General features: G+C 43.1%; 2 protein-coding genes and 4 non-coding genes across 6 annotated transcripts; 5 read left to right on the top strand and 1 right to left on the bottom strand.

The window, feature by feature from the left end:
• Positions 1–833: 833 nt before the first annotated feature.
• Positions 834–9,553, bottom strand: ptcd3 (pentatricopeptide repeat domain 3). Its single transcript, XM_031876420.1, has 23 exons — positions 9,426–9,553; positions 8,953–9,005; positions 7,917–7,956; positions 7,732–7,777; positions 7,549–7,617; positions 7,018–7,122; positions 6,600–6,723; positions 6,422–6,525; positions 5,862–6,026; positions 5,686–5,746; positions 5,080–5,162; positions 4,340–4,484; positions 4,151–4,201; positions 3,963–4,052; positions 3,503–3,531; positions 2,972–3,078; positions 2,641–2,719; positions 2,186–2,276; positions 2,003–2,088; positions 1,770–1,915; positions 1,634–1,675; positions 1,140–1,298; positions 834–985 (listed from the first exon to the last, which is right to left on the bottom strand). The coding sequence occupies exons 1-23, from the start codon at positions 9,551–9,553 to the stop codon at positions 931–933; spliced, it is 2,058 nt and encodes a 685-aa protein (XP_031732280.1). The 3' UTR covers positions 834–930.
• A 60-nt stretch (positions 9,554–9,613) lies between these two features.
• On the top strand, positions 9,614–27,067 carry LOC116399345 (DNA-directed RNA polymerase I subunit RPA1-like). The gene is made up of 24 exons (XM_031876441.1): positions 9,614–9,933; positions 10,348–10,456; positions 10,665–10,760; positions 10,970–11,119; positions 11,368–11,478; positions 11,795–11,880; positions 12,280–12,368; positions 12,601–12,684; positions 12,941–13,058; positions 13,874–14,015; positions 14,218–14,442; positions 14,700–14,822; positions 15,056–15,283; positions 15,393–15,500; positions 15,600–15,746; positions 17,890–18,081; positions 18,398–18,547; positions 19,925–20,108; positions 20,273–20,355; positions 21,288–21,446; positions 23,061–23,159; positions 23,253–23,405; positions 23,985–24,067; positions 26,042–27,067. The coding sequence occupies exons 1-24, from the start codon at positions 9,857–9,859 to the stop codon at positions 26,247–26,249; spliced, it is 3,204 nt and encodes a 1,067-aa protein (XP_031732301.1). The 5' UTR covers positions 9,614–9,856; the 3' UTR covers positions 26,250–27,067.
• Positions 17,105–17,241, top strand: LOC116399355 (small nucleolar RNA SNORA5). Its single transcript, XR_004213827.1, has one exon. It is a non-coding gene; the product is annotated as a small nucleolar RNA SNORA5 (small nucleolar RNA).
• On the top strand, positions 19,066–19,202 carry LOC116399356 (small nucleolar RNA SNORA5). Its single transcript, XR_004213828.1, has one exon. It is a non-coding gene; the product is annotated as a small nucleolar RNA SNORA5 (small nucleolar RNA).
• Positions 20,687–20,823, top strand: LOC116399357 (small nucleolar RNA SNORA5). Its single transcript, XR_004213829.1, has one exon. It is a non-coding gene; the product is annotated as a small nucleolar RNA SNORA5 (small nucleolar RNA).
• LOC116399354 (small nucleolar RNA SNORA5) lies at positions 25,583–25,719 on the top strand. Its single transcript, XR_004213826.1, has one exon. It is a non-coding gene; the product is annotated as a small nucleolar RNA SNORA5 (small nucleolar RNA).
• Positions 27,068–27,105: the final 38 nt, after the last annotated feature.

Below are 27,105 nucleotides of genomic sequence, written 5' to 3'. Positions count from 1 at the left end.
CCATTTGCCCTTATATGGTCATACCCACAGTTCGGCTCATGATTGGTCGAACAAAAAAAAACATTTTGATAAGAGGCACACACCTGTGCAGGCTTGCACACACACACACACACACATGACTTGATACCAATGTTTCCTCTACATGCATTGATGCTGAGTGGGATCGCTGCTAATAATGCCATTAGATGAACACAATAAACACTATTACTATGCTTCCTTATGTGGTAGATTCAAGTTTTTTTCTGAATTATATTTCAAAGCAAGCAGTGTTTCTAAAGGCTGGAGTGATGTAGAAATGAAGTTGTCTCTCTCTCTCTCACACACACACACACCTCTGGCACCTGTCTTGTCTAGACACGCTATCCCTAAATTCCTCCGAATCTGCAAAAACACACACCCAGTGGATACCTGCATCTGCACACCACCACCTGTTTCTCTGCATGTCTCTGCTGAGCCTGCTGGAGGTCTACGCGGATAAAACGAGACAGTTAAAATGTCCAGACCAGCATTGCAGGCCCCTACAGGCACAAGGAAGTGGCTTATCAGTGATTTGAGGAAGTTGGGTCAGTTATCAGCAAGAGACATTTGCCTCTGCGTCCTTCCCTCCAAACCATATTTTTATGGTCATGCATAAAAATACACATCCCTGGTCTATGGTCTCTCTCAGTCATGTTCTGGTGAGCTGAAAAGAATCATCTAATGCACACAGAGTGGGAATGAAACTGTAAAATATGACACAATGTGGTAGGACCCTGAAAAGTGACTTGAGCACTCCCTGAAGGAGAAATGGCGGCCTCTAGCTGAGGACCAAAAGAAAGCATTGCAAGATCTTATTTACGGGACATATATTTTTATTGCACAGATATAGAAACAGAAACACACTCTGTGGATTATCACATTTTTGTATCGATAGATTGGCATCATCGCGGTTCACCCACTGTTGACCGAGGGCTCTCCTGTCGCCTCCAGCTCAGATAACACGGCTCTGGATGGGACAGAAGAATAGGATTAAAAGTAAATCCATATGATACATCATGTTGAGTTCAAATGCTACAAAGATGCTGAAATTATTATCAAAAAAAACTCTTTTCCCGTTATGTTTCCAGGCGTGTACAAATGTCTAGACTCTCTATCCTCACCTTTGCTCCTCCGTCACATCAAACTGGGCCAGCGTCTGGTTTGCCAGTCTTGGTGTTGCAGACAGACAGAAGGCTGCGGACAGCTGGACCAGCTCCACTGCTCTGTCGGGAGAGCCGTCGCTGCGGCACGCCGACAGGAAGTCCTCCAACAGCCCCTCTCTGGAGAATAACACAGCGGGAACAAGCAGCCAAACGTCATTCCTACAACTTGTTTTATCTGTTGGAACAGTTGCATCCAGAGTCCGTTACATTTCTACATGTGGTGCTTAACCGTTATATGAAAATATAATTACATTTTTATCACCTAGTGCTAGTGACATGTTTACCGTTTGTGTTGAAACCCTCCTGTCACGACAAGTTTGAGATGTCGGAGCCGAAAACTTTACAGGTTTTTCACTGATGGTAGTTTTTCAAAGTAAAATACCAGCATTATGTTCATTGTTTAATGTCAAATGATGTCATCAATTAGAGCTCTGTGGAAGGTGGAGACTTACTCAGGAACTCTGTTCTTGGATTTGAAGAGCTGCAGCATCTCCCTGCAGAAAGAATGGAGGAGAAGTCTTTTAACATCATTGGGCAGTAAGGGTTAGTAGAACGCTCTTGTGTTGGTGGATGGACCGACTTTCTCACCAGGCCTGTTGGGTCTTGTTGGCTCGCAGCAGCAGAGAGGTGATGTGTGAGAGGGAGGCGTTGCTCCACTCCAGACTGAGCCTCCCTCTGTCTCCACTAAATGCAGTCTTCACGTCCAGAGCACACACGGCGAACGCCTCCTGAACCTACGGACACACACGCAGCCGTCTGGTCACACACGACAGATCCCCTTCATCGCGTTACACCGTCCCCGCTCTCGCCCCTTTACTGACCTCAGGACTGTGTCTGTCCCTGGCCATCAGGGTGAGCAGCTCCTCCACCAGATCGGACTTGTTGTCATGACCCAGAGACCGGATGTCTGGAACGACAGATTCAGAAAACAGACACGGACGCTGTTAATTTCCACAACAAGTGGGATTAGATTCCTGTAACCCTCAGGTTATCTTTAAACTCACCTTTCCATATTGTGGGCAGCAGGTCCAGGCGGCCGTCTGTGTCCAGAGCCTGCAGCAGGTCCCTCAGTCCCTGAGGGTTCGGGTAGTACAACTGGAAACACAGTCAACATGCTGTTCATTTCCATAAAGCAAGATTATATTTAGTTATATGGTTAATTATCCATCTCACTTTCTCCTGAGGTAAGATGAGGGCAGTCTATCCCATTCATTTGTATGACAAATTAAAGGAAGTCCAAAAGTGAAGTGAAGATTTTACATTTTCTCTCATTTTCTCGTGTTTTCCGTGACAAATTGGATCAACTGTTTTCCGGGACTCATGGGAACCCTGATAATGGAGTGAAGTACCAGCTGCAGCTTATAATATCCCATAATGTGTTATTGATTCTTCATATACAGCATTACATGGTCTAGAGTGGTGCAGCTGAACAGACAGAGAGATGCAGAGCTGTACTGACCGAGGGAATGAGCCGTCTGTACCACTTCAGCACCACGTCGATGTGCTCCATCATACACAGCAGGTTGAAGAAGCGACCACTGGACAGAAGAGAGGAGAGGTCCGGTTAAAAAAAAAAGGACAAAAATGTGGAAATTCATCGACAGTATTGATATAATCACCAGAGTCCAGGCTTCGGGCCGCTGTGAGGCTCATGAATTTACGTCCTATAACTTACATGTGGTTCATGCATTGACCAGAACCTCCCAGTTGTTTCTCGCTGTCACCCCGAGACCACATGCAGGAGGTACAGGGATGTGTTTACGGTCGGTGGGAGTTGTTTTTGTACTTACTAATAAATACTCTGCTGGTAGGAATCTCCCAGAAGCCTCCAGTTCTCCCCCTGTTCAACTAGACTCTGGACCTTATAACCCAGCTCTACATCTTTATTATCCAAACACTGTTGAGACAAAAACAGTCAGAGGAAAACGTGTAAATGTACAATGAATGGGAAGACAGGATCAGTGTATCTGCATGTTTTAAGACAAATTTAAGACTAGCCTTTTAAAAAGCCTGAAAATGCTACTGACAATTTAAATGTTATCAAAGATCAGTGTCCAAACCAGTCGACATCCGAATACAAACACAGAAATGATTGTTTTTCAGAAACAGGAGAGCAGGATTGATTGAATTGGGTGTTTAGAAAAGGGTGTAATTTATATTGTAACAGCAATCCTGTTATCCATCTAAAGTATAAAAAGACACAGACGAGCTTGATGAAAAAACAAGGCTCACAATAACCAACTGTGCACTTAAAAAAGGACTTGCACTTTACAGAGATCTATATGTGATGAATATTTAAACAAGTAATACAAATGACTTACTATTCTCATCGCGCTCGAGAAGAAGAGAACTAGGAAGAAGAAGAGAGAAAGTATTAACAGTCCACTTCTTATATACAGACTATGGGTTTAAGTAGCGATGCACCAATTGGACTTTTTCTGTGCTGAAACCAAAACCTGAGGTGATACCGAGTACCGATCGGATACCAGTGTTTAATCAATGAGCTGCACACCTCACTGCGTGGAAATGGAATTGTTATTTATTATTAGAATAATAAATTGTGAGCTGGCAACTTTCTTCAAAATAACAGAAATTACAATTCAAATGTAAATATTTGAAATGCTGCAACAAAACAGGTTCGGTAATGTATATATTACATAAACATGGAATTGAACTGAACAGATCTGCCTCATTGTCACTGATACCTGATCTAGCCATTCGGTGCATCCCTCGCTTTAAATCAAATGTGTAGAATCATAACACGCATGCACAGCAACATACCATCATCGGGGTCCTGGCAGGTGAAGCTGCTTCCTGCCAGCTCTGACATCACTTCCTGTAAAATGTCAGTGTTGCCCTGGCCAGAGGAGGCTGGAGAGGAAACAAAACCGCTTAATGCAACTCAGACGACGACACCAGAGACTGTAGCAGTAGTGTGTCGGTATGATGGAGCCTCACACTCTGTTTACCTGATTTGGAAAAGACCGCCAGCACGTGGTCGAAGGAGGCCAGGCTGGGAGCTGAACACGTACAGACACAAAGTTAGTTTTCAACAGAAGACGATGGATCATCCATCGTTCTGGTGTTGTCTTACTACTGTACCCCTGTGTGTTCTGGTGTTGTCTTACTACTGTACCCCTGTGTGTGTGTGTGGTCACCTATTCCCATAGCCTTCATCTCATTCAGCGTGTGCAGAGCTTGTGTTTTGCCCAGAAAGCCACAGCGTCTCAGAGCCTTGAGAACACTGTTGAAGGTGAGCAGGTTGGGCTGAACTTTCTGCTGATTCATCTGGTTCAACAGCTCCTGCAGACAGACAGACAGACAGACAGAGAGGGGGAGAGAGAGAGAGAGAGAGAGAGAGAGAGAACAGGAGCTTTCAACAATAGTCAAGGGTGACTTTTCCCGCCAAATCTGGCTAAAAGAATTTCAAAATTTTCAATTTGCACAACAGCCTGATCAGATTTTTTGTCAAAATATTCGGATATTGAATAAAAAAACATAAATAAGTATTTTTAAATAACTTATATGAATAAATATATCTGAAACAATTATTTGTGATTTTTTTAAACTAAATTATTATGAATCAATATATATAATATGTTATCATTCTAATTTACATAACAGTGCTTTACTGGCTGGTATATTTTTTTATTTGTATGTTTTTATTAAAAAAATATATATATTAAAATAATGAGGTTGAGTTTTCATAATTCTTAAATTATTTCACACTGAATGTAGATATTCTACACAATTTATTCAAATGAGTATTTATTTCATCATCCAAAAACAAGAAAGAAATGTAATCAACTAATTTGGTAAGAAAATTAGAAAATATAAATGTTAGACTTTACAAGGAGACCTGGTGATGTGTTGAGTGGGACAGTGAAAAGGCTCTTACAGCGATGAGGTCCCATCTCTCGTTGTATTTGTCTCGGACATCTGGAGCCGCCAACATCAGAGCGTTGAAGACGTGGACGTCAGCTGGAGACAGAAGGTGAGCAGAAACTTCAGCAGGCTGTCCGTTTTAAAATGTCACTCTTTGGCACCATCTCATGGTACAATAAACGGACCAATACACAAGGTTAAAAACAAACATACTGAATGTTCATTTCAACAAAGCTTCTGTTAATTAAGTTGTGGGAAGATCGAAAGACAGTGAACCAACAGTGAAGGCACCCGATGTCTAGACGTGTACTGAAGATTATTAGCATATCTGATCATATCATAAATGACACTCAACAAAATATCACTTTCACAGATAAATCCAGATGAAACATGATGACAACACAAAACTGCCTCTTGAAATAATAATAAAGACATTTTCAACCAAAATGATTGGAGAATTTATTCAAATGAGCTGCAGAGTGTACTTTGTATTTTAATTTTAAAGCAAAGAAACAAAATACAACTGCACGTGTCATCACTTGAACAGACAATTTCTACTCAAAATATTGCCATTAAAGTGGTGTATACATCTAATGTGCTACTTTCTCTGGCCACTCACCGGTCACTCTGTTGTTAAGCATGTCTGTGTACATGCTGAAGGCCTTTGCATAGGCTCCATGCTGGGGAGAGACAGACAGACAGACACTCAGTCTACAGCAGATGCAGCAACAATCCCAATAAACCACGAAGAGGCCCTTCCAGTGTGCACCACACCAGCGATGAAGCTGTGCATACCTTCACCATGCCTCTGATGAGCGCAGAGTAACACCGCGTGTCTCTCTCTGGCAGCAGGTTGAAGATTCTCTCTGCATTGCTGTTCTCTCTCCAGGTGAACCTCAGCAGGTCTGAAGGCCGACGGAACCTCCCTTTCCGTCTCCTCACCTCCTCTGCTGACTCCTCCTGAAGACACAGACACACACAGGAGTAAGCATACATACACAGTGCAGTACTACTATGATGTCTCAAGTCTCCCGCTGAATGAGGCTCATTCATTACTTTACTCACTGCAACAAAAACCCAACTTTGGGTTTGTAGAATATTAGATTGATCGCAGTTATTTTGATAACCGATTGGTCGTTTTAAAGAACTTCCATCTTCTCCGATGTGTTTTCTTGTTTTTTTTCTCTTGAACTGAACTGAATATTTTTGCCGTTTGGACAGTTGTTGGGACAAAACAGAACAACACTTTCAAATGTCATGTTGGACTTGTTGAAATAATTGGCAGCTAATTGATAATGAAAATAATTGTTGGTGTGTGAGCATCCCCCTGAGGTTGGGATCAGGGGAGGACTCACCGTGTCCTCTGCCTGCGCTCCTCCCTCCTGGACAGGGTCTCTGTCACAGTAGAGACAGATCAGGTCCAACAGTTCATGGGTCGTTTCCACAGAGACCGCTGTGCCTGAAAGAATTGAAGAATTGATGTAGCAGCATCCCATAAACAGAGAAAGAGAGTGTGTGTGCGTGTGTTCTCACCAGCTTGCAGCAGTTGATCATACATGTCGACAGCGGCTGTAACTTTCCTCAAGCTGATTCGTTCCTTCAGTGCCTCCTCACTCATCTCCTCAAGTAGCAGTGACACAGTCTCTGGCATCAGACACTACACACACACACACACACACACACACACACACACACACACACACACACACAATAGGATTCAAACATCACTAGATATTTGAATGTGTTACATCAGCATTGTTTCAAACATTAAAGTGAAACCAAAGAAGATACGTTTGCCCTGAGAGTAAAGCTACAGTTTAACTTCCAGAACTTCTTTTTTTATCCTGCTGATGTTTGATTTCAATCCCCTTAATTACTCACACCTGTGACTAGACACTATATTCAGCCCTCTCTACGTGTTCCCTCGCTGTAGAAGATGTGTGTTTCTTACTGGTATATGTGGCTCAGCAAAGTCTTTGGTGAAGAACTTGGGATTGCTGTCGACAAAGTGTTTGGCCGCGGATCTGCCAGACTCCTGAGAGAGAGAGTACAGCCTCTGCAGAGAGAGGGACGATGTCACATGATCAATTACAAAATAACAACCCAGGGAGCTCTCTTTACTGTGATTGTGGATACAACAGCAATCTGAGCTGCTAGCACCGATTCATTAGTTCTGCATCCTGTGTTTGACCACATCTGTGTTCTCAATGGGGGCATTAACATAAATACATAGCAGGTGTTAAAACGATGTTATGACCTAAAATACAAGAAGAAGAAATGTAACCAAACTTAATGTTTGTCTCCTTGTAAAAGTAAATAATATTTTTGAAACGATCATTATGAAGTAACAACGGTAGCAGAGGTCCCTTTATAGGGGAATATAAATGACAAGTGACTGATTTCAGAACAGAAAACTAAAATAAACCAGCCGAGTAACGCAAAGCCAGTGGAAAGTTTAGCGTGTCTGTTTGTTTTCACGTACAAACTCAGAGGAGGTCCTGGGAGCGAGGTACGGGTCATCCTGGAAATAGTAGGGATGTGCTGTAGGATCCTGGAAGGAGAGAAGAAGAAAATAAAACACACAGACAGACGGATACACAAGTAAACATCCACACTGAACGATCATCAACGATCATCAGAGAGAGGGACACCAAGGAGCTCTCACCCTGCCGACAGTCGAAGCCAGAGCCTCCAGCACGGCCTCCTTGCTCCTGTTCAAGAAAGAAGTGACTTTAACTCACAGGTGTGTTTGTAGACATTTATGCAAGTGTAAATACTCGACTGACTTGAATTTAAACTGCTTTTTAAAGAAGCTCTATGAGACGTCATGTCGCAGTGATGGACACATACCATGTTTTCTTCCTGGGGATGACAAAAGCATCTGCAGATTCTGCAACGACACAGAGGAAATGGTGGGATTTAACATCACTGATGTATTACAGTCAAGTATAAATACCGCCTGGCCTCTGATGTATGCAATGGTTGATTTGGTCAAATCTAACAGGTGGGTCTAACAGGTGTCAATGAATGAATTCCTTTGAAGAATCTGTCTATTTATTTGTCAACAAACCCACTAAGACAAAAAAAACCAACAATATGTTTGTAAATAGTTATTATCAAATGAATTACATTATTTGTTCTGCATATTGAAATGGTTATGATTTTTGTTTACCTTAAAGTGTCATTAAATAAATTACATTGTTTGTTCTGCATATTTAAGGTCTGTGTGGTTCTATCAACAGTGCAAATCTTACGCAGCCACTTCAAAGCAGGACTCTTGAATCCAATCTGCAGAGGCCCATACGTACACTTTCCTATTTTATATTCCAGGTTGTTATTTCATATGCCCTATCTAATTGTGATTTTTAAATATATTTGGCTAATAACTCCCGTTTCACACGCTCGTGATTAATAACTGAAAAGACATGTTTTTGAAAAGTTCCTATGAAGATCTAACGACTATGGAAATCAAGTAATCTACTTTTTTTAACTGCCTTTATTAATTAAGCCACACGATGGCGCTATCAGTCTTTAGAAAAAGATCATTCTACTTCAGCATCTACCAAAATATATTTTATTGAATAGTCAAATGCTTTCTGGGTTGATTTCTAAAATTCTTGTAAATATTGGTTTACCTGGCGGTAGCATTTCTCCGTGATCATACATACAACATGTTCTTGATTAAATATATAATCTGATTATGCATATTGCTGTAGTGAGTAGATTTATGGCTGCAGGACGGTGTGTGTTGGATCAGCTTAACATAAACTTAAGGTAGGAACATGTCACCTGTGCAACAGTGTGCCTCATGTTATAGCGATTAACAGAGAGATTCACTGATTCACAGAGAGACTCAGTCATGACCAAAATTATTATTCCAGATTACCTTTATTCGCTTCTGCAGCTTGTTGTCGCAGAGCTGGAGACCAACCAAAACTCCTGGAAAAAAAAAAAAATCGTGTTAGTTCATAGATCCCCTAGTTGCAAATACTGCACTGTAAATCAAACATGCTGAGGAAGGACGTGTCCACGATAACATGTTTAAAAGGGTGTATGAGGTACAGAGAGGATGACTGGCACACATCATTTGCCATGTTGGAAAAGCACCATGTTCTGATAACTGACAAATATAAACCGTGTCAAATAATTGAGGTATAACACAGTTTGCATGCCTAACACTCCTCACACCTGCTTAAATATAAGAAAATATGAAGCTGCAGTGACGTAAATTAGCTTCATAAAGACATGACCTCCTGTCAAATGATGCTAGCTGCAGCTGTAAGATGAATGTAGTAACTCAAATTAAAAGATAATTAAGTCGACTGAATAACTTTCTGCTTTAAATCACAGCGGTCTTACCGATGACTCCATAACTGCTCGAAATTATTTCGCAAAAACTGGGTGTTTCTTTGAATATAATGCCCTACGTGCCGTCCGGGCGCCGCCATGTTGTTACAAAGTGAAGGCTTCTGGGAGGAAGAAACCATCTGGGCAGAGAAAAGGGGAGAGAAGAAATATAGCACGTTGTATTTTGAAGACATACTACATTCTATCAACACGTAACATCGAGCCAGCTTAGATTTTAATATGGAATCAGTCATTTTAAGAGTACAGTATGCGCAAAGTGTGTGTAAAAGCCTAGTCCTCTGCATTTCTGTCTCCCCTCTAATCTTACGCTTGGTCTGACGGTCCCACGTGCAGAACAGGAGCAACTTTACGTCGCATGTGGTTCAACTGTACGCCATGAATTTATATCAATAACCAGCCTAAAGTGTGGCTAATTCTCCAAAATGTTATTTGAAAAAGACTTGCCATGGCGGCAACTGGAGGGCATGTCGTTTGGCATGTACTCTGCCGAAGAGATAAGGTGAGCGATAGCTTGTAAACTAGCTAACATGAGTTCAAAACAACATGCCTGCTCGTGTCAGCATGCTGTAACGCTATGTTCCAGCACTCCTCTCGCTAATTACACAGATGCATAGCTAGGAGTTGCTACGTCAATGTTTAAAATACATTTTTTTAAAAGAACAACGTTACCCCAATTTTAAATTCATACCCCTGTCTTTTTGTTGTTTATTCAGATTTTAGCCTACATTGGTTCAGCCCTGTAGGCGCCTATCAAGATGACACTTAACCACCTAAATACTGATAACACCCATATGATAAAGCTACCAGTTATCCCCTGATATCCTACAATAGCCCAAACGTTGCTAAGAATCCTGTATAATTGTGGAAGCAGTTACGTGGTTCTGATAATGCATTCTTCTCATCTCCTGTGCAGGAAGCTGAGTGTGAAGGTGATCACTAACTTCAGGCTCCTCGATGGTGTTGGGAACGTGGCCCCGAACAGCCTGTACGATCTGGCCCTCGGACCAGCAGACAACAAAGAGGTAAGTCTCCACTGAAAATCACATAACATACATTCTGTGTGTTGCAAGATACGGAGATGATACAGCTGCATAATGCTACAGATCTGCCTGTTCCTGACTTGTCGTTGTACCTCTGTGTGTAAAGTTTTAGATTGAGAGCCCTAACTTTCGCCGAGCACTTAAAATGATACATATTTTTCATGTTGCTCTCTGATATTGTTTTTGCCAGGTGTGTTCAACCTGCTGTCAGGACTTCAACAACTGTCCAGGACACCTGGGACATGTAGAGCTACCTCTACCTGTGTACAACCCGCTGTTCTTTGATGTAAGCATGGCCACAGAGGCACACACATGTTTATGACTCAATAATACAGGGTGTGATACCGGTATTGATGGACCAGCCTGAGGAGTTAACATACATTAGTGTGACTTTTTAACCCCTGTCTAAAAACGTGTTCTAATCCTCCTGCCTTTGTAATAGTTTCTAATATTTTGTATGCTTTTCTCTCACCTCCTCCTACTCTCCTGCATCAGAAACTCTACCTGTTTATTCGTGGTTCCTGTCTTGCTTGTCACATGTTAACGTGTCGTAGAGCTGCCATCCACCTGCTGCTGAACCAGCTGAGGTTATTGGGCCATGGGGCCATGCAGGAGGTCTACCAAATAGATCAAGTTCTCAACCAGGTGGGTGTAGAACTTTCTTTGGAGACTAGTCAGGGCAGGATTGTGCAGACTAAAGCGCACGTTATCCCCAAAAATACAGCAACCATTATTCATCATTACAATTCGTGTCCATTGATGTGGAGGAGGTAATTTTAATGTTGTTATTTTTGTGTGTTGTGTTGGATAGCATTTCTTCTTTACTGTGGATGTGTTAGTCTAGATCTCCGTTTATACTTTACTTACTCATTTGTGTGAATTGTGTGTGTTAGCACCTGGAAGAGAATCCCAAAGCCAGTGGAGATGAGATCCAGCTGGTGCTGAAGCAGTTTACAGACACGATAGTTGGAGTGAACACTGAGGGTTCAGAAAACACCAAACCGGTGAGTACACATTCAGTTAAACAATATTATAAGAGGTACATAATATGAATAAATACGTAGATAACAAAATCATTATATATATATATATACTTTAAGTGCAAGAAAGTTTATCTTATTTAAAAGTGACAGATATTGTCCAGAAACCCTCCCAGGTATGCATTTAGCTCAAACAAACCTGCTAAACTTTAAATCACTTAGTAAAATGACTAAGTGAGCATCTCACACAGTGTAGTGTGTGCTACCTTAAGCTTACTGTTACACACCATGCCGTTATCATGGAGGCACACTGTCCTAATTCTTGTGTCTTTTTTTTCAGATCAAGCACCTTGTGGAAAAGAAGAACAGTTTGATCAACGACTTCTGGAGGATCCACATGAAATCTAGGAAGTGCCCTTACTGCAGGTAACTTGATAAAAGTAGTGTTGAATTGAGCCTGGTTCTCCTTTAATGTTGAGCTATAATACTCTCTATACTTGCAGATGTGTATATACTCTACTGTGTACCAGCTGTTATGGTCTGTGGGTTGTACAATGAAACAGCACACTGAGGACTAATCTCCCACTGGCCACCAGAAGTATATGACCACAGTGAAATACACAGGAGGAAGTGTCCACTGCTGTCCACTATATTTGTGTTGTAGTAGGATTATAATGAAGTCAACCTTACTGATGTGTAAATGGGTATTTGCTGAAAATATAGGTTGCTTAATTAATGATGTTTGCATAGATTATTGTCAAATTCCTAATCGTGTGTGTGTGTGTGTGTGTGTGTGTGTGTGTGTGTGTGTGTGTGTGTGTGTAGGAGCGGCAAGATTACAGTGCGCCGTGAACACAACAGTAAGCTGATTGTCACAATGCCATCAGGAGTGCAGACCAGTGCCGACACTGATGGTTAGTGATAATTTAAAGAAAGAAATAGCTCATATAACACATGTACACATCCCGTTCATTGTTGTGCCAACAGTTATGCAGGCGGGAGGAGACTGAGACTCAACGTATTGTTGACTTCTGAGTGACGGAGTGGGAAAGAGACCACCAACATGGCACCCATTGTAAGCCCAGCCTATACACACACACACAGACAGTAAATAGATGTCAACTGGGTTTTGTTTCTGTCTTCCAGCAGACGAACTGATGGCTGGAAGGAGAGTCTACCTGACGGCTAGCACTGCTAGAGAGCACATCAACAAACTGTGGGGGAAAGAAGGTAGGCCCAAAAAAAATGAACCTGGTTAAAGGGCCAGTTTAGATCATACAGACACATTTGAAAGTGAGTATTTGAAGTGTGCCACGTTACTTGAATAGTATTTGATTTGAAAAGGAGCATATGAAGAAACTGCCATATTGTTTAATGGTAAAGGAGTTGGAAAGAAGGCCACAACTTCACAACTTCAATCGCTTTTGTCTGTTAGAATGTCTGAATCATTTTCAAACTATAAACTTATCTCCTTTCTTTGTTCCAGGCTTCTTCTTGAAGTGTCTGTTCGCTGGGCTGGAGGAGGGGACGATGTCGAGGGAGGGAGAGGAAGGTTTCTATCCAGATCTCTTCTTCCTGGAGCTGATGGTGGTCCCTCCGTGCAGGTACAGTGTGACGCAACCATAGAAATGAAGTACAAGCAACGTATCAGAATGGTCAGAGCGGCGGCCATTGTTTTGACTGTTGTAGTGGGCTAACTTCCCAATAAAGGAAACAGACTTACAGCAAGTAGCAGACTCACCGACATAAAGTTTTGTAGTAACGATTTAAACAAGCACAAGGCTCATTTACTGCAACCGGTGTAGCACTTAAGTATTGTGGAATCAGCAAACTAGCTAGCTAACTAGCGGAAATCTGGCTAGTTAGCTATCTTGCTAATTCCCCCATGCTACCCTGGTTACAGAAATCAACCCGAACAGCGGGATGGTGGCCAGCGGCAGTGTTGGATCAAACGTTCCTTCCTCCTCTCTCCGGAGGAGGATAAGCTACATAGCTAAGCTAACTAGCCACAACACTTTCCGGCCCCGCTAACGTGTCGTCACTATAACGACTAACAACAGACGCCATTTTCTTTCCTTCAGTTAAATGTCCTTTCTACTGCTATTCAATGTCTATGGACCGAACCATCTCACACACTGTGCATTGAGCCACTGGTCGTATAAAAGTGCACAAACATTAGTCGTGACCTCCTGAACAATCGCTACAACACTATCACGTTTGACTAGAAGTTCTCAGGCAGAATAGAAGCGTGTTCAAACTGTCTGTTCACAATCAGATTACAATCTGTTTAACATAGGATTACAGTGTCATAGTGGACGTATTTATATTGTGTCATCGTAAAGCCTAATCTCAATAGTATTGATGTTAGCAGAGGAAGTGTAACCATATTGCTTTGTCACACCCCTCCTCTTCCTGTCAGGTATCGTCCAATTAATCGACTGGGCGACCAGATGTTTACAAACGGTCAGACGGTCAACATGCAGGCCGTCATGAAGGACTGTGGACTTATAAGGAAACTTCTGGCTCTCATAGCAGGGGAGAAAACTGTGCAGGAGGAGGAGGTAAGAGGAAATGTGTGCAAGTGTGTCTCAGATGTTGCCCTCTGTCCTCACAGTTGTTCTCCTTACCTTTTTTTAAATTCATGTTTGTGTATAATAAGGCACAGCTGCAAAGATCTTGATTTGATTTTATTTTTTTGTGCTACAGTCAACCAACCGGGGTTCTCAACAACATGTCAACCTGTCCCCTCTTGTCCCTTCTCAGGCTCCTGAACAGACGGAACAGACGGACCAGACGGAACAGAAGGACCAGACGGAACAGAAGGACCAGACGGAACAGACGGACCAGACGTTTTTGATAAATATCCCCGGAGTGACTGTAACGGATAAACTCTACAACATCTGGGTGCGACTACAGACCCACGTCAACATCGTCTTTGACAGCGACATGGACAAAATGCTGACGGAGAAATACCCTGGAATCAGACAGGTATCAGATACACACAACAGCACTGTGCATCACGACCCGTTTTAATGTCAGATCACTATGTTTTTCCAGCTGCTTCTTACCCATCCTATCAACAAATAACCACAGCGATCTGATGTAATAACACTCCAACAAACTAAACAAATCAGAACCTGGTACAACAATCTGTTACATGAAACCATTTAGCAATGTAACAAGCCTTGTTTGCCAAAAAAAGACGAACAAAGCCAGTTTCTTAATTGTCTCTACTCCTCTGCCAGATCTTGGAGAAGAAGGACGGATTGTTCCGCAAACACATGATGGGGAAACGAGTGGACTACGCTGCACGATCTGTCATCTGTCCAGACATGTACATAGAGACCAACGAGATTGGCCTACCCATGGTACGTCTTGACTGCGTTTCTGATCATTTAAAAAAGAGTGCCAGGAGTAGAACGGACATTGTATCGTCGCCATTGCGACCATTATAGGAGGCTAAATGTTTTATACTAAACTGAATTACAGCAAGTGGTGGACTCAAAAAGGTGAGAGTCAATGAGACAATTTAGCAAATTATGTGCAATGAGGTCATCTGCCGGAATGAATGGAGCTCTCCGTCTCTCCCATCCTTGTGCAGGTGTTTGCCACCAAGCTGACCTATCCGCAGCCCGTCACCCCGTGGAACGTGAAGGAGCTTCGTCAGGCCGTCCTCAACGGACCCAACGTCCACCCCGGTGCGTCCATGGTGATAAATGAGGATGGTAGGAAAACCATCCTGTCGCCCACCAGCCTTGCACAGAGAGAAGCCGTTGCCAAGCAACTGCTGACGCCCTGTCCCGGTCCACATACGATGTCCATGAAGATAGTAAGTCCGATACTATGATGTGTAATGGTTGTAGTGCACAGACACAAAGCCTTGTGTACCCTGCAGTAAGAGTTGACCTTTCATTGTCGGTGTCCTTTTGTCTGTCCAGGTGAAGCGTCATATAAAGAACGGAGATGTTTTGTTACTCAACAGACAGCCAACTCTGCACAGACCCTCCATACAAGCCCACTGTGCACGCATCTTACCAGGAGAGAAGGTACATCTATTCGGTCCAGGCTCATTCCTTCTGTTGTGTGTTAGAAATCAACATATGATGTATAACAAATTGCTCTTTTGTCTTCATTTGATGCTGCAGGTACTAAGGCTCCACTATGCCAACTGCAAGGCGTACAACGCTGACTTTGATGGAGATGAGATGAACGCGCACTTCCCTCAAAGTGAGCTGGGCAGAGCAGAGGCCTACACGTTAGTCAGCACTGACCAGCAGTACCTCGTCCCCAAGGTTGGTATATAGACACACTGTAGATGGAATACCTTCACAGAGTCCTAACACAGCTCGCTACAGACTAAACTCCTCGCTACCAATAGTTGTCAATCTAAAGTTTTACATTTTGAATCTGTGCTGTTTTAACTCATTATTTCATCAGGCTTGTAATTGAGTGTTTCGATATTGGAATAGCTAAACGCGGCATATGGTCTGTCTAGTTCCATTAGACCTGAGTACTGTTTCAGACAGCAGGGTTACACTGTCTGGATAACTAAGCTGTCTGGATAACTAAGCTGAGTAAAGGTGGAACTTCCTAAAATCACAAACGTGTGCTGTTCTCTGTTTTTCTCAGAGCCGCTATCGAAATTACTTAGTAATACTGCTATGTGGCACATTCATTTACATTACATAGCCAGTATTTAGTGTCGGCTAATTGTTGCATGCAAATGAACCTTTTTCTTATTCAATTGGCCCTTCGCTAAGTCCCGCCCCTCAAACGTAGGATGGCCAATCATTGCGTAGCGTCAACCAGGGTCCGACAACTATCCAGCTCTGCTCTGTAGATTCATCTGACATTTCAGACCATCCAAGTTTTCATCCTGGCTTAGTGGATTTAGAGCTAGTCACGGTTAAATGTAATACTGATACTCGTGTCCAGAGAGGTTGGAAGGAGAAATCTGTTTCTAAAACGTTACGTTACTGGGTAAAAACCTGTGGAGCTCAGATTACCAGAGCACATTAGTACATCATGCGCTCACGTTAGCACTTCTATGCTATGCTAGCTACAGAAGGTACACTGGATGTATACACTTGATGCTGTTGCTTTTTAATAATTGTTCCAGTGAATATAGATCAACCAGGCTTTACAGGGACAGTGTTGTTCCTTAATTTCATTGTCTTTTGTCTCGGTCACCTGGTGATGTGGTGGTTCACTTTTACATTGTGATGTGGAGGCTTTAGTTTGTGTATTTTATGTTTTTAACCAGTTTTCTCTGCTAAATCAATTTGACATCCTGGATATATATTTCCAAACATTAGTTAATATTTTTTCAGAGAGTGCAGTTAGTGACAGTGTGGGCTCCATGGTAGCTCTGGCAGTTAAATGGATTAGCTGGGTGGGGCTTGGCGAAGGGTCAGCTGGTAAGATATCTGACAGCTCAAAACAGCATTAATGCTTTCAGCTGATTCCTTTTCTTGCGAGAGTCTCTTTATACTGTTTATTGTAGAAAAGGCCAGACTAAACGGACACCGACTAAACAACCCCAGAGTGTTTGGTCCCTTTACTTAAATTTACAGTATCAGGTTATTTCTACAAAGGTGCCATGACACAAACTGTCTGACTTGATAATAGACTTATGTTCGTACTACCCAAATGCAGCCTTGTCAAATTCAGTGCTTCCTCCTCAGTGGATGCCACTGGCCAACATGGCTGCTACAGTGAAGGTGTAGTTCATGGGCCCCATGGTGCTCCATCATGGCCTCTGGGGATAAATATGTACTACACACAAACACACATGCATGTAATCAAATGAACTGAACCGGTGAAGAGTGTCTACAAAACCATATACACAACTGAAGCTGATATTGTCTGTTAAGTCTCGCGTGAGAGTTAGTCCTCATCCACGTTGTCGAACACGTACTCCAACACAACAAACTATTTCCTGGACTCCTCTTTTTTAACTCTTCCACGTTTCCTATGTTGTCTTCTGGTAACAAGTCACCACGAGATTTTAGAATGAGACTTCTCCTTGAGCGAGACATGGTTAGACCGGTAACAAACTGATCAGATCAAATAAAAGGTTAAAGGTTTCTCTGTAGCGTCCTTTCCGTATTGTTGACAGACTCTTAATAATAACTGAAGACCATCTTGCGTCAGGATCACACTGGTCACGCACCAAATTACATCGGTGTTTCCTTGCTCGGGCCACGCCCATCTTCGAACTTGACCATTATGATGTCAACACCACACCTGGAACGCTTCGTGACTGCGTCTTGCACGGTTGTGACGTTATCTATGAAAACGGTACCAGCGTCGCTGTCACTGGGCAAAAGTGTTCAGACGTGATTGTGCTCAGTAGCAGGCAGCTTTTAGTGGCCTACACATTCCGAACAGCGCACACAGGTCAGCGCTCATGTTTTTCTCTCGCTCTCTCTTTAGGATGGTAAACCTCTAGCGGGTCTGATCCAGGACCACATGGTGTCCGGTACGAGGATGACGATACGAGGCTGTTTCTTCACCCGAGTCCAGTACATTGAGTTGGTGTACAGAGGACTCACTGACAAACCAGGCAGAGTTACACTGCTGCTGCCGGCCATACTCAAACCACAGCAACTCTGGACAGGAAAGCAGGTAATTTAACTTTTGACTGGGCTTGGCGATATGACGAGGTTATCGTTCAATGCGATAATGCCACGATAATAATCCTAACATGTCTATGATAACAGAGCGATAGTCAATTCTGCTTGTTGTAGCAAAAAAGTAACCTCCTGCGAGCGAGCATACGTCTGATTTTGTGTTTATGTGGAAGAGAGAAGTGAACCCTCAATCATCGGGGCTTTCGCAAAGGCAACAAAATATCAACGTGACTGAACCATAATGTACATAAATGTAACGCCTCTCCAAACTCATTTGTACTATTGTGTCATTGATGTGGTGATTGTTGCAGGTGGTGTCGACGCTCCTGCTGAATGTAATCCCACAGAATGCTGTGCCTCTCAACCTGAATGGCAAATCCAAAATCCCCAGCAAAGCTTGGATCCAAGTCCCACCACGAGCTGCTCCAGGATACAACCCTGACAGCATGTGTGACTCACGGGTACACACACACACACACACACACACACACACACACACACACACACAAACACACAAGACATGTGCCAAACATAGACTGTCTATAGAGATGGACGCTGCATCTCCAGAGTGAGTTAAAGCATTATCTCCAGGCTGAGCGATAATTCAATATCATTTATTGTCTTTTAGTGGAATCATATCATAATTAAATCATATATCATGACACACCATTACGTTGCCTAAATTGATATTAACAAACACATGACTCAAGTTTCTCAGAAAATCGAATTATTTTGCCCACATGTTTTTGATCAAATCAGAAAATACTCAATAGTTTTAAGTATTTCAATATCGACAATTTATTTATGAGATGATCAGAAAACCTGCTATAATGTGATATATGTTGTGAACATGAAATTACCTATAGCATGACGTGTGGCTTTGAGTCTTTGTGAGAGATTTAGTGTTAGTCAAACCAATGAACATAGGGGAGACATAAAAGGCACTACTCCACACAGAGTGAGTATGTAGAATACAAAACGCAGCCGTGTCAAATTCAGTGCTTCCTCCTCAGTGGATGCCACTGGCCAAAATGGCTGCTACAGTGAAGGTGTAGTTCATGGGCCCCATGGTGCTCCATCATGGCCACTGGGGATAAATATGTACTACACACAAACGCTTCCTCCTGCAGTACTTTAATGAATACAAAACATCCGGGTACAGGTGCCATCTTGCGCTGGTGACATATTTCGGATGCCAATTGCCAGCACGGCCTCAGCTTGTTCGTGTGAGAGCGATCGAGCTGCTGCACTTAACTGATGTGAGAACCGTGGTAACTGTTTGGCCAGAGAGACATTTAGCTGTAATATCTCTATTAATACATTTATGATCAAATTGCAGCATGTTGCAACAGGTTCTAAAGATAAAGATAGAAGCCTGCAGATCACAGTATAAAAATGACCACGTCCCCATAGATCCCCTGGTTTTTACGTAGAAACGTAACGTTTTAGAGAAGTTCCTCTCCTTCCAACCTCTCCGGGTAATGAGTATCACAGTTACACAACGTTTAGCCATGACTAGCTCCAAAACCAACCTGAAAATGAAGAAAATCTGAAACGACTGCACGAGAGTCTAAAAAGCAGAGTCGGATAGTTTTGGGACTCTTGTCAGAGCTGGCCGATGCTACACTATGATTGGCCAGTCTGCGTTCGAGGGGCGGGACTTAGCGAAGGGCCATTTCCCGAGTCTCCCGCTCTGTGACTACCGTACTCAGAGCTGCCGTCAATCGCAGCTGTCAATCATGATGCCACAGCCCCTATTCATGGCATCAAATAATGAATTAACATCAAATGTAATGTAAACAATGAAATGTATTTACCCCTCTTTCTCCATTTCCCAGGTGGTGATTCGTCAGGGGGAGCTGTTGGTGGGGGTTCTGGACAAAGCCCACTACGGCTCGTCAGCCTACGGTCTGGTCCACTGCTGCTATGAGCTGTACGGAGGGCAGACCAGTGGCAAGCTGCTCAGCTGTCTGGCTCGACTCTTCACTGCTTACCTGCAGCTGTACAGAGGCTTCACTTTGGGTGAGAGCCCAGATACAGTTCATGTACATGCCAAGCCATTTGTTGCTATCCTGACGGACATATTCCAGACAGCATTACTGGTTTAAGTCTGTCAGTTTTTGTGTACGATTACTCAAGGCACAAGAAGAATATTATGTTTAAAACTTTTGTGTGCTTGTGTCTAGGTGTGGAAGACATCCTGGTGAAACCAGCCGCCAACAGGCAGAGGAAAAAAATCATTGAAGAATCTCTGCAGATTGGCACCAGAGTGAGTTAAAGCATCAGATTTGTTTCCATCATCTCCAGGCTGGGGGCAATAATTCATTGTCATTTATATCGTCTTTTAGTGGAATCATATCATAATTAAATCACGTATCCAGATATGATAAACATTACATTGTCTAAATTGATATTAACAAACACATGATTCATGAAAGTCAAATTATTCTGCCCACATGTTTTTGATAACATCAGAAAATGCTCAATAGTTTTAAGTATTTCAGTAACGATTGTGTGTTATTCAAACCAAATGTCATATATATATATTATAATGACATAAAAGGCACTACTCCACACAGATGAGTATGTAGAATACAAAACGCAGCCGTGTCAAATTCAGTGCTTCCTCCTCAGTGGATGCCACTGGCCAAAATGGCTGCTACAGTGAAGGTGTAGTTCATGGGCCCCATGGTGCTCCATCATGGCCACTGGGGATAAATATGTACTACACACATGCAGTAAAATAAACTGAGTGCTAATTACTCTATAATGTTGAGTGTCTGAACTTTCAGTGCTTTCATCACTGAGCCTTTAAAAATCTGAAAAACCTCTGCATGTTCACTCACAGCTGGTGCAGCCCATATGTTGCTTTTAGCTCTTTGTCCATCTTGTTTCCATGCTGGATTTGTAAGAAGGAGCTGACGTCCTTCATTGCTGTGTCATAGTCTGTGTTCATACTGCCATTGGGGGGGCTGGATTTGTCTAATTGTACATATTGTGGCTTCAAATGCAACCATAAACTTGCAGCAACTGATCATTTTGGCCACTTGGGGGCAACAGAAGCAACTGTGTGTCTGTGTCTGCTGTTCTGCTGAGCCGGTAGTGCACAGTGGGTCTTTGGAGCTTTTCCCCTGAAAACAACTTCCTGCTGCAGCCAAAAACGTATGTAGTGCTCTTATCTTTTTCCTTTCCATGTCTCAGGCCCTCCAGGCAGCCTTCAACCTGCCCGCCAATGTGGATCAAGATGAGGCCCGGAGCCGCTGGCAGGATGCTCACCTCAACCCGGACCAGAAAGACTTCAGCATGGCCGACCACAAGTTCAAAGAAGTGGCCAACCAAGTGAACAACCACATCAACAAGGTAACCTGCCAGTACTACTAGCAGCACCACCATCACTACTACTACTACTGACATTCAGTACAGCGAACGATGACTGATACACTCCCTCTCAATCCGAATGGCAGCCATAATACCGGCATGGAGAAATGGAATAGAAGCACATATTGTATGTTGTTTCCACCGCAGGATCTTTCCCCAAATTTAGTGTCTGTCATGGGCCCCACTTTATGGCCCAGTCCCACTTTCTGTTAAAGTTGCAAATCACTGTATCCCCGTAAATATTGCTCCTATATTACATGGTAAAAGACGGTTTAAGTCATTCCCATCCAGCTTGTGTGTGTCTAGATCTGAGGGTGTCAGAAGTGTCTTTTTACCATTTCAAAAGCTCCTTCTCCACTGCGTCTCACGTAACCGTAACCTGAACTGAAGTGTTTACTTACACTTCAAATCTGGGTTTTTTTTCTGACAATACGCACGTAAACACGAAGTTGGTGCTCATTAAAAGGCACTGAACAATATATTTATTTACATTTTGCTATTTATGCATTGAGTCAGGGTTTTCTAACACCTTGCACCCGCCCGTCCGGTTATGATAACCTGACCTACACAGTGCCAACTTTGTCCATAATATTAGCACAGTAGGCCCTTTTCACAGCCTACACACACTACAAGAGCCCTGGCTGAACTAAATGGAACCCTGTAGCCCACCTGTGTGTGCAATGTGTCTGATGTTTGCATGAGTAAACATACCACTAACACAGTGACTGATCTACGTATGGAAATAGGCTATTATGTAAACATGTGTTCCAACGCCAACATCATCAAGCACGACTACGCATGTGTCCCTTCTCGCGTGTGTTTTCGTGACAAAAGATCATGTAGTGTGTGACACCCTGTCGCCGCACAGTCGCATGGGTGCAGGAAGTAGGGGGGGGGCCAGTAGCGTGAAAACCACATTGACCTTAAGACAGCAAGTTGTGTCGCGTGTACGGTGCAGCGATCTGAAGACTTTGAAAGTTGTGAAGTCACTGAAATCACTGCATGCGCTTGTTGCTACAGCACCGCTGTAGCCAGCATGTGTGTAGCGATGGCCCACATTTCCCATCATGCAGTGCTGGACTGAGTATTGTGTTGCTTTTACTGTTTTATGTTCCGAAATGCAAATGTGATTTATTTGTATTGGTGTTAAGTCTGTAATGTGTCTGTTCAGACCATGATGGTTTATGTTGGTAATTGTCATTTTTGTGCTGGTTTACGTTTTAACTATCAGTCGGGTAGCTGTTGAGTTTCTGGAGACCAGCTGCACTTATTAAAAGTATCATACAGATTGTCTACGTAGCCATCAAACATACATGTCCCCTTTTTAATCCATTCATTACACCAATTCAAACTTCAGTCCAGCGTTTCCCCTAGATCTACTGTCTTGCAGGGGTGGTGAGCATGAGGTCCATAGACCTGTTTCATGGTGCACATTTTTAAACAATAGCTGGTAAGTTAAGGTAAACAATGCCTCTCAGGTGGTCCAGAGGCAGCGTCTGATGTTGCTGCATTGCCTCAGCCACCAGATTGATGTTGTTCGTTTCTTTCCGGGTTCTTCTTTTGACTGCTTTGTTTGCGTCGTGTGTGTGTTTGTAGGTGTGCATGCCCGGCGGACTCCACACGTCTTTCCCAGACAACAACCTCCAACTGATGGTCCAGTCAGGAGCCAAAGGATCGACTGTAAACACCATGCAGGTACCTCCCCCACACTTCAATAAACCCTGATGAACCGAAGGCTATTAAACCAAAAATACCCTAACCCTGTGTGTTTGTGTGTGTGTGTTTCAGATTTCATGTCTACTGGGCCAGATCGAGTTGGAGGGCCGCAGGCCTCCACTGATGCCTTCTGGGAAGTCCTTGCCGTGCTTCCAGCCATATGACCCCGCCCCCAGTGCTGGGGGCTTCATTTCTGGAAGGTTTCTCACGGGCATCAAACCACAGGTACACGAGGAGAGCTGTGTTTGTGTTGTGTGGGGCAGTGGTTCTCAGCCTCTTTCCACGCCAACAAGACCCCTAAATTGACACACATTGGGGCACGGACCCCCAATTGGATAAGATCTCCTCCTTTTGAACAGATTTTGGTTGTTAGGCCATGATCACACCGAGTCGTGTCACTAGAAACGTGCCAGGCGTTGGGCATGGAGTCGCACTGCTTGTCGATGTTGCGCTTGGCCCGGGCCGCCAATCAAATCCAGCATTACTAATTATCCACGGCCTTCCTGTTTTGATGCAGGTAGACGTTGTAGGGCTAGCTAGCTTGTTAGTTGTTGGGCTGTGAGAGAGCTACAGAGTAGGTGAGAGGCGCACCACACCTTTCTGGCTAACCTGCTTTGCCAAGGTGATTTTTAAACGGCGGGGCCTGTAGGGATGTATCAGAGTAGTCACTCTTATGACTCTTGCTCACACTGGGCTCACTTAGTGAATTAAATAGTGAAAATGAACGATTCCTCGATGCTGTGAATCTTGTTTCCATGCGACTCATTTTCTCTCCTTTTCCATGTGTGATGTCGTTGTGTTCAGGAGTTTTTCTTCCACTGTATGGCCGGCAGAGAGGGACTGGTCGACACAGCTGTGAAAACATCCAGATCAGGATACCTGCAGAGGTAACGTAAACCTCACCGCTCACTGAAAAAGGCTGCTGCCATCTTTAACGTGTTGTGTGCAAAGGCATTCAATTCCCATTTGGCGTGGTTCATGTTCTCAGTTTCTCTCTCAAAAGCTCTTTGAAACGGAGACACACTACGTTGCACATCTCTGTGCAGGTCCACTTCACTAGTTTACATCATTTGCATGAATGTTTTCAGTTTCCCTTATCTTATCAGATCTGGTGCCCAAAGTATATGTCAAATTTATAGAGAACTGCGAGGTTGACTTCATTGTTAAAGGCAACGGATGAAGCAAGCGCTATTATATGATCAGTGGGCCGGGAAGTAACCCAAATATTCAACTCAGTGTTGTTGAGCATTTGTGTAACTTAGATCTCAGAAAGTTTGGATGTCTTTGGTTTTGTAAATACACAGGTGCAGTTTCCACCACAGCTTGTGAGGATGTGGCAATGTGGTCTCCCGCCCCAATTTTATTCCAGTAGCGCTCACACCATGAGTTCAACATTTTCAATAACTCCAGAGCATCGTAAAGTCCAAAAGTAAACTTTTATTGAGAAAAATAAACTGTTGTGATAACTATTTCTGATAAAATGTTGTCAAACTAAATATTCCACTTCCATCCATATTTGTGGGCAATCAGCCTTTCTAAAACAACACAAAGGACCCACCTATAAGGTGTCAACGGGCGATCTAGCAGCAATTAAAGTTCTATTCATTAAAGAAAGTTGATTCAGTAAAAAATCTGATGGATCAGTTTATTCACGATACTGTTTTTTTTAGGGTGAAGTCAACATAAAATGTGACAAACGTCAAAGTTTCATCCGAAAAGGCCAATAAAGGCTTTGTATGTTAAAACAATGACATTCGGTAGCCTACAGCCCTAATTACAAAAAACATCGAGCCGAGCAGCATTTCACTACAGCTACCTAACTAATGGTTGACATATAAACCAGCACAATAATGACACTGACCAACAAACATCATGTTCTGAACAGACACGCTTCAAACTAACACTATTAGAAATAAGAAACAAACAAACCACACTTTAATTTTGTAACACGAAACGGCATCATGCAGTCCAGCGCTGCATGATGGGAAATGTGGCCCGTCACTACACGCATGCTGGTTAGAGCGGCGCTGTGTGTATATAGCAACAAGTGCACCCAGTGAGCTCGCTTTCAACTCAGCTGGTCGGACCCTATTGGTTTTCTGTGCAGCCGAACAAAGGGCTAAGAAAGACAGTATAGACCTACTCGCATAAGGGTGCTACTTCGTTCACACTGTTCATTCAGCCTATCTCTCCCCACTACTGTGGGGGGAGGAGAAAGGGAGCACTCTCCCAGCATCAGGCCCCCCCTACTTCCTGCACCCATGCTACTTAGTTACAATAACTGTTAGGTTATTAGGTTACCCGAGTGTTTGAATTATAATAAAAAAAGGCTCCATGACAAGAAACCAGCAACTGTACACTCTGTGGCTTGATAATAGACTTATGCTCGTACTCGCTAAAAACGCAGCCTTGTCAAATTCAGTGCTTCCTCCTCAGTGGATGTCACTGGCCAAAATGGCTGCTACAGTGAAGGTGTAGTTCATGGGCCCCATGGTGCTCCATCATGGCCACTGGGGATAAATATGTACTACACACATAAGGTTGTATGGGCTGAACCAGTGAGCTGCACTATTCCTTCACAGCTGCCACACACACATGTTCTGGGTCATACAGTTTATTAGCCAAAGCTTGTCCAGTTGTTTATCAGTTTGAAGATTTGAGGTTCAGTAAAATAAATGATGATTTTGTAACTGTAAAATCTGTCTATTGTGAAGCTGAATCAGTGGAACAAAGGGTCATGGTGTGAACCAGAGCAGGGCCACCCTCAGAATGAAGAAACTCACCCTAGGACGCTTTGTCCTCTCTCTCTCTCTCTCTCTCTCTCTCTCTCTCTCCCCCCCCCCCCCCCTCCCCCTCTGCAGATGTGTCATAAAGCATCTGGAGGGCCTGGTAGTGCAGTACGATCTGACAGTGAGGGACAGTGATGGCTCCGTGGTCCAGTTCCTGTACGGCGAAGACGGACTGGATATCCCCAAGACTCCGTTCCTGCATCAAAAGCAGTTCCCTTTCATAGAGGACAACTACGAGGTAAAAACAGAGCAAAGCGCAGGCACAGTGTTGTTTCTGTGAACGCGCCATAAATAATTACACACACATTAATAATGCTGATGCTATTTAAATGCATTTTGTCATATTTTTCTGTCTGTGTGTAATGGGGGCATCTGTTTTTGGATTTCCTGGGAGCACCTTGATAAGTGCATGTTATTAGGTCAAACAATGAAAGCCTTCTGATTACCTGGAACTGCAGCAGAGGTTTAAAACACGGCTGCACCTTTGGAAGTAGCTGTTGGCAGCTCCTGTAATGTACCCATGAATGTACAGACAACCATCACTGGAGTATTTCGATAATGCAGTAAAAGTATACTGCAGAATAAGAAGCATCTTTTTTTCTATGATTTCTAAGTTGATTTCTGGATGTTTATTCACATTGGTGTTTATGGTTTCTTTGTCCTAAGTCAGATGTAACATGTAACTGGGGAAGATGTGACACCGTTTTAATATATGTACATACATTTTACATTTGACATGCACAATGACACATTGCAGAAGATTAGAATTTTTAAAATGGGTAAAAATGACCGTAGGCACCTGTTAAACCAGGTGTTGAGGTTTGAATTAAACCCCGGCTACTGCGATCATTTGTTGGTTTTGGGCTTTTTGCATGACACACTGACCGTAACATAGTGGGTCAAGGTTAAACCACAGGCCACGTTCAACCACAGCTTGTGAGGAGTGTGAGAAAACACATGATTTCTGTTCGAGACAGCAGAGGTTTGAACACGACTTAAACCTTAAAGTGCAGCTCAGCCAATGACGGAGCAACAGCTCCATGAGGACTAGTCCACAGTCCACAATATATCAGGATATACAGGTGCTGGTCATATAATTAGAATATCATCAAAAAGTTGATTTATTTCACTAATTC

The sequence above is a fragment of the Anarrhichthys ocellatus genome, unplaced genomic scaffold (assembly GCF_004355925.1).
Source record: "Anarrhichthys ocellatus isolate YVR2014 unplaced genomic scaffold, GSC_Weel_1.0 scaffold109, whole genome shotgun sequence".
Classification (NCBI taxonomy): domain Eukaryota; kingdom Metazoa; phylum Chordata; class Actinopteri; order Perciformes; family Anarhichadidae; genus Anarrhichthys; species Anarrhichthys ocellatus.
The sequence above is the reverse complement of the archived record's forward strand: the minus strand, read 5'-3'. Positions and strand labels throughout refer to the sequence as shown.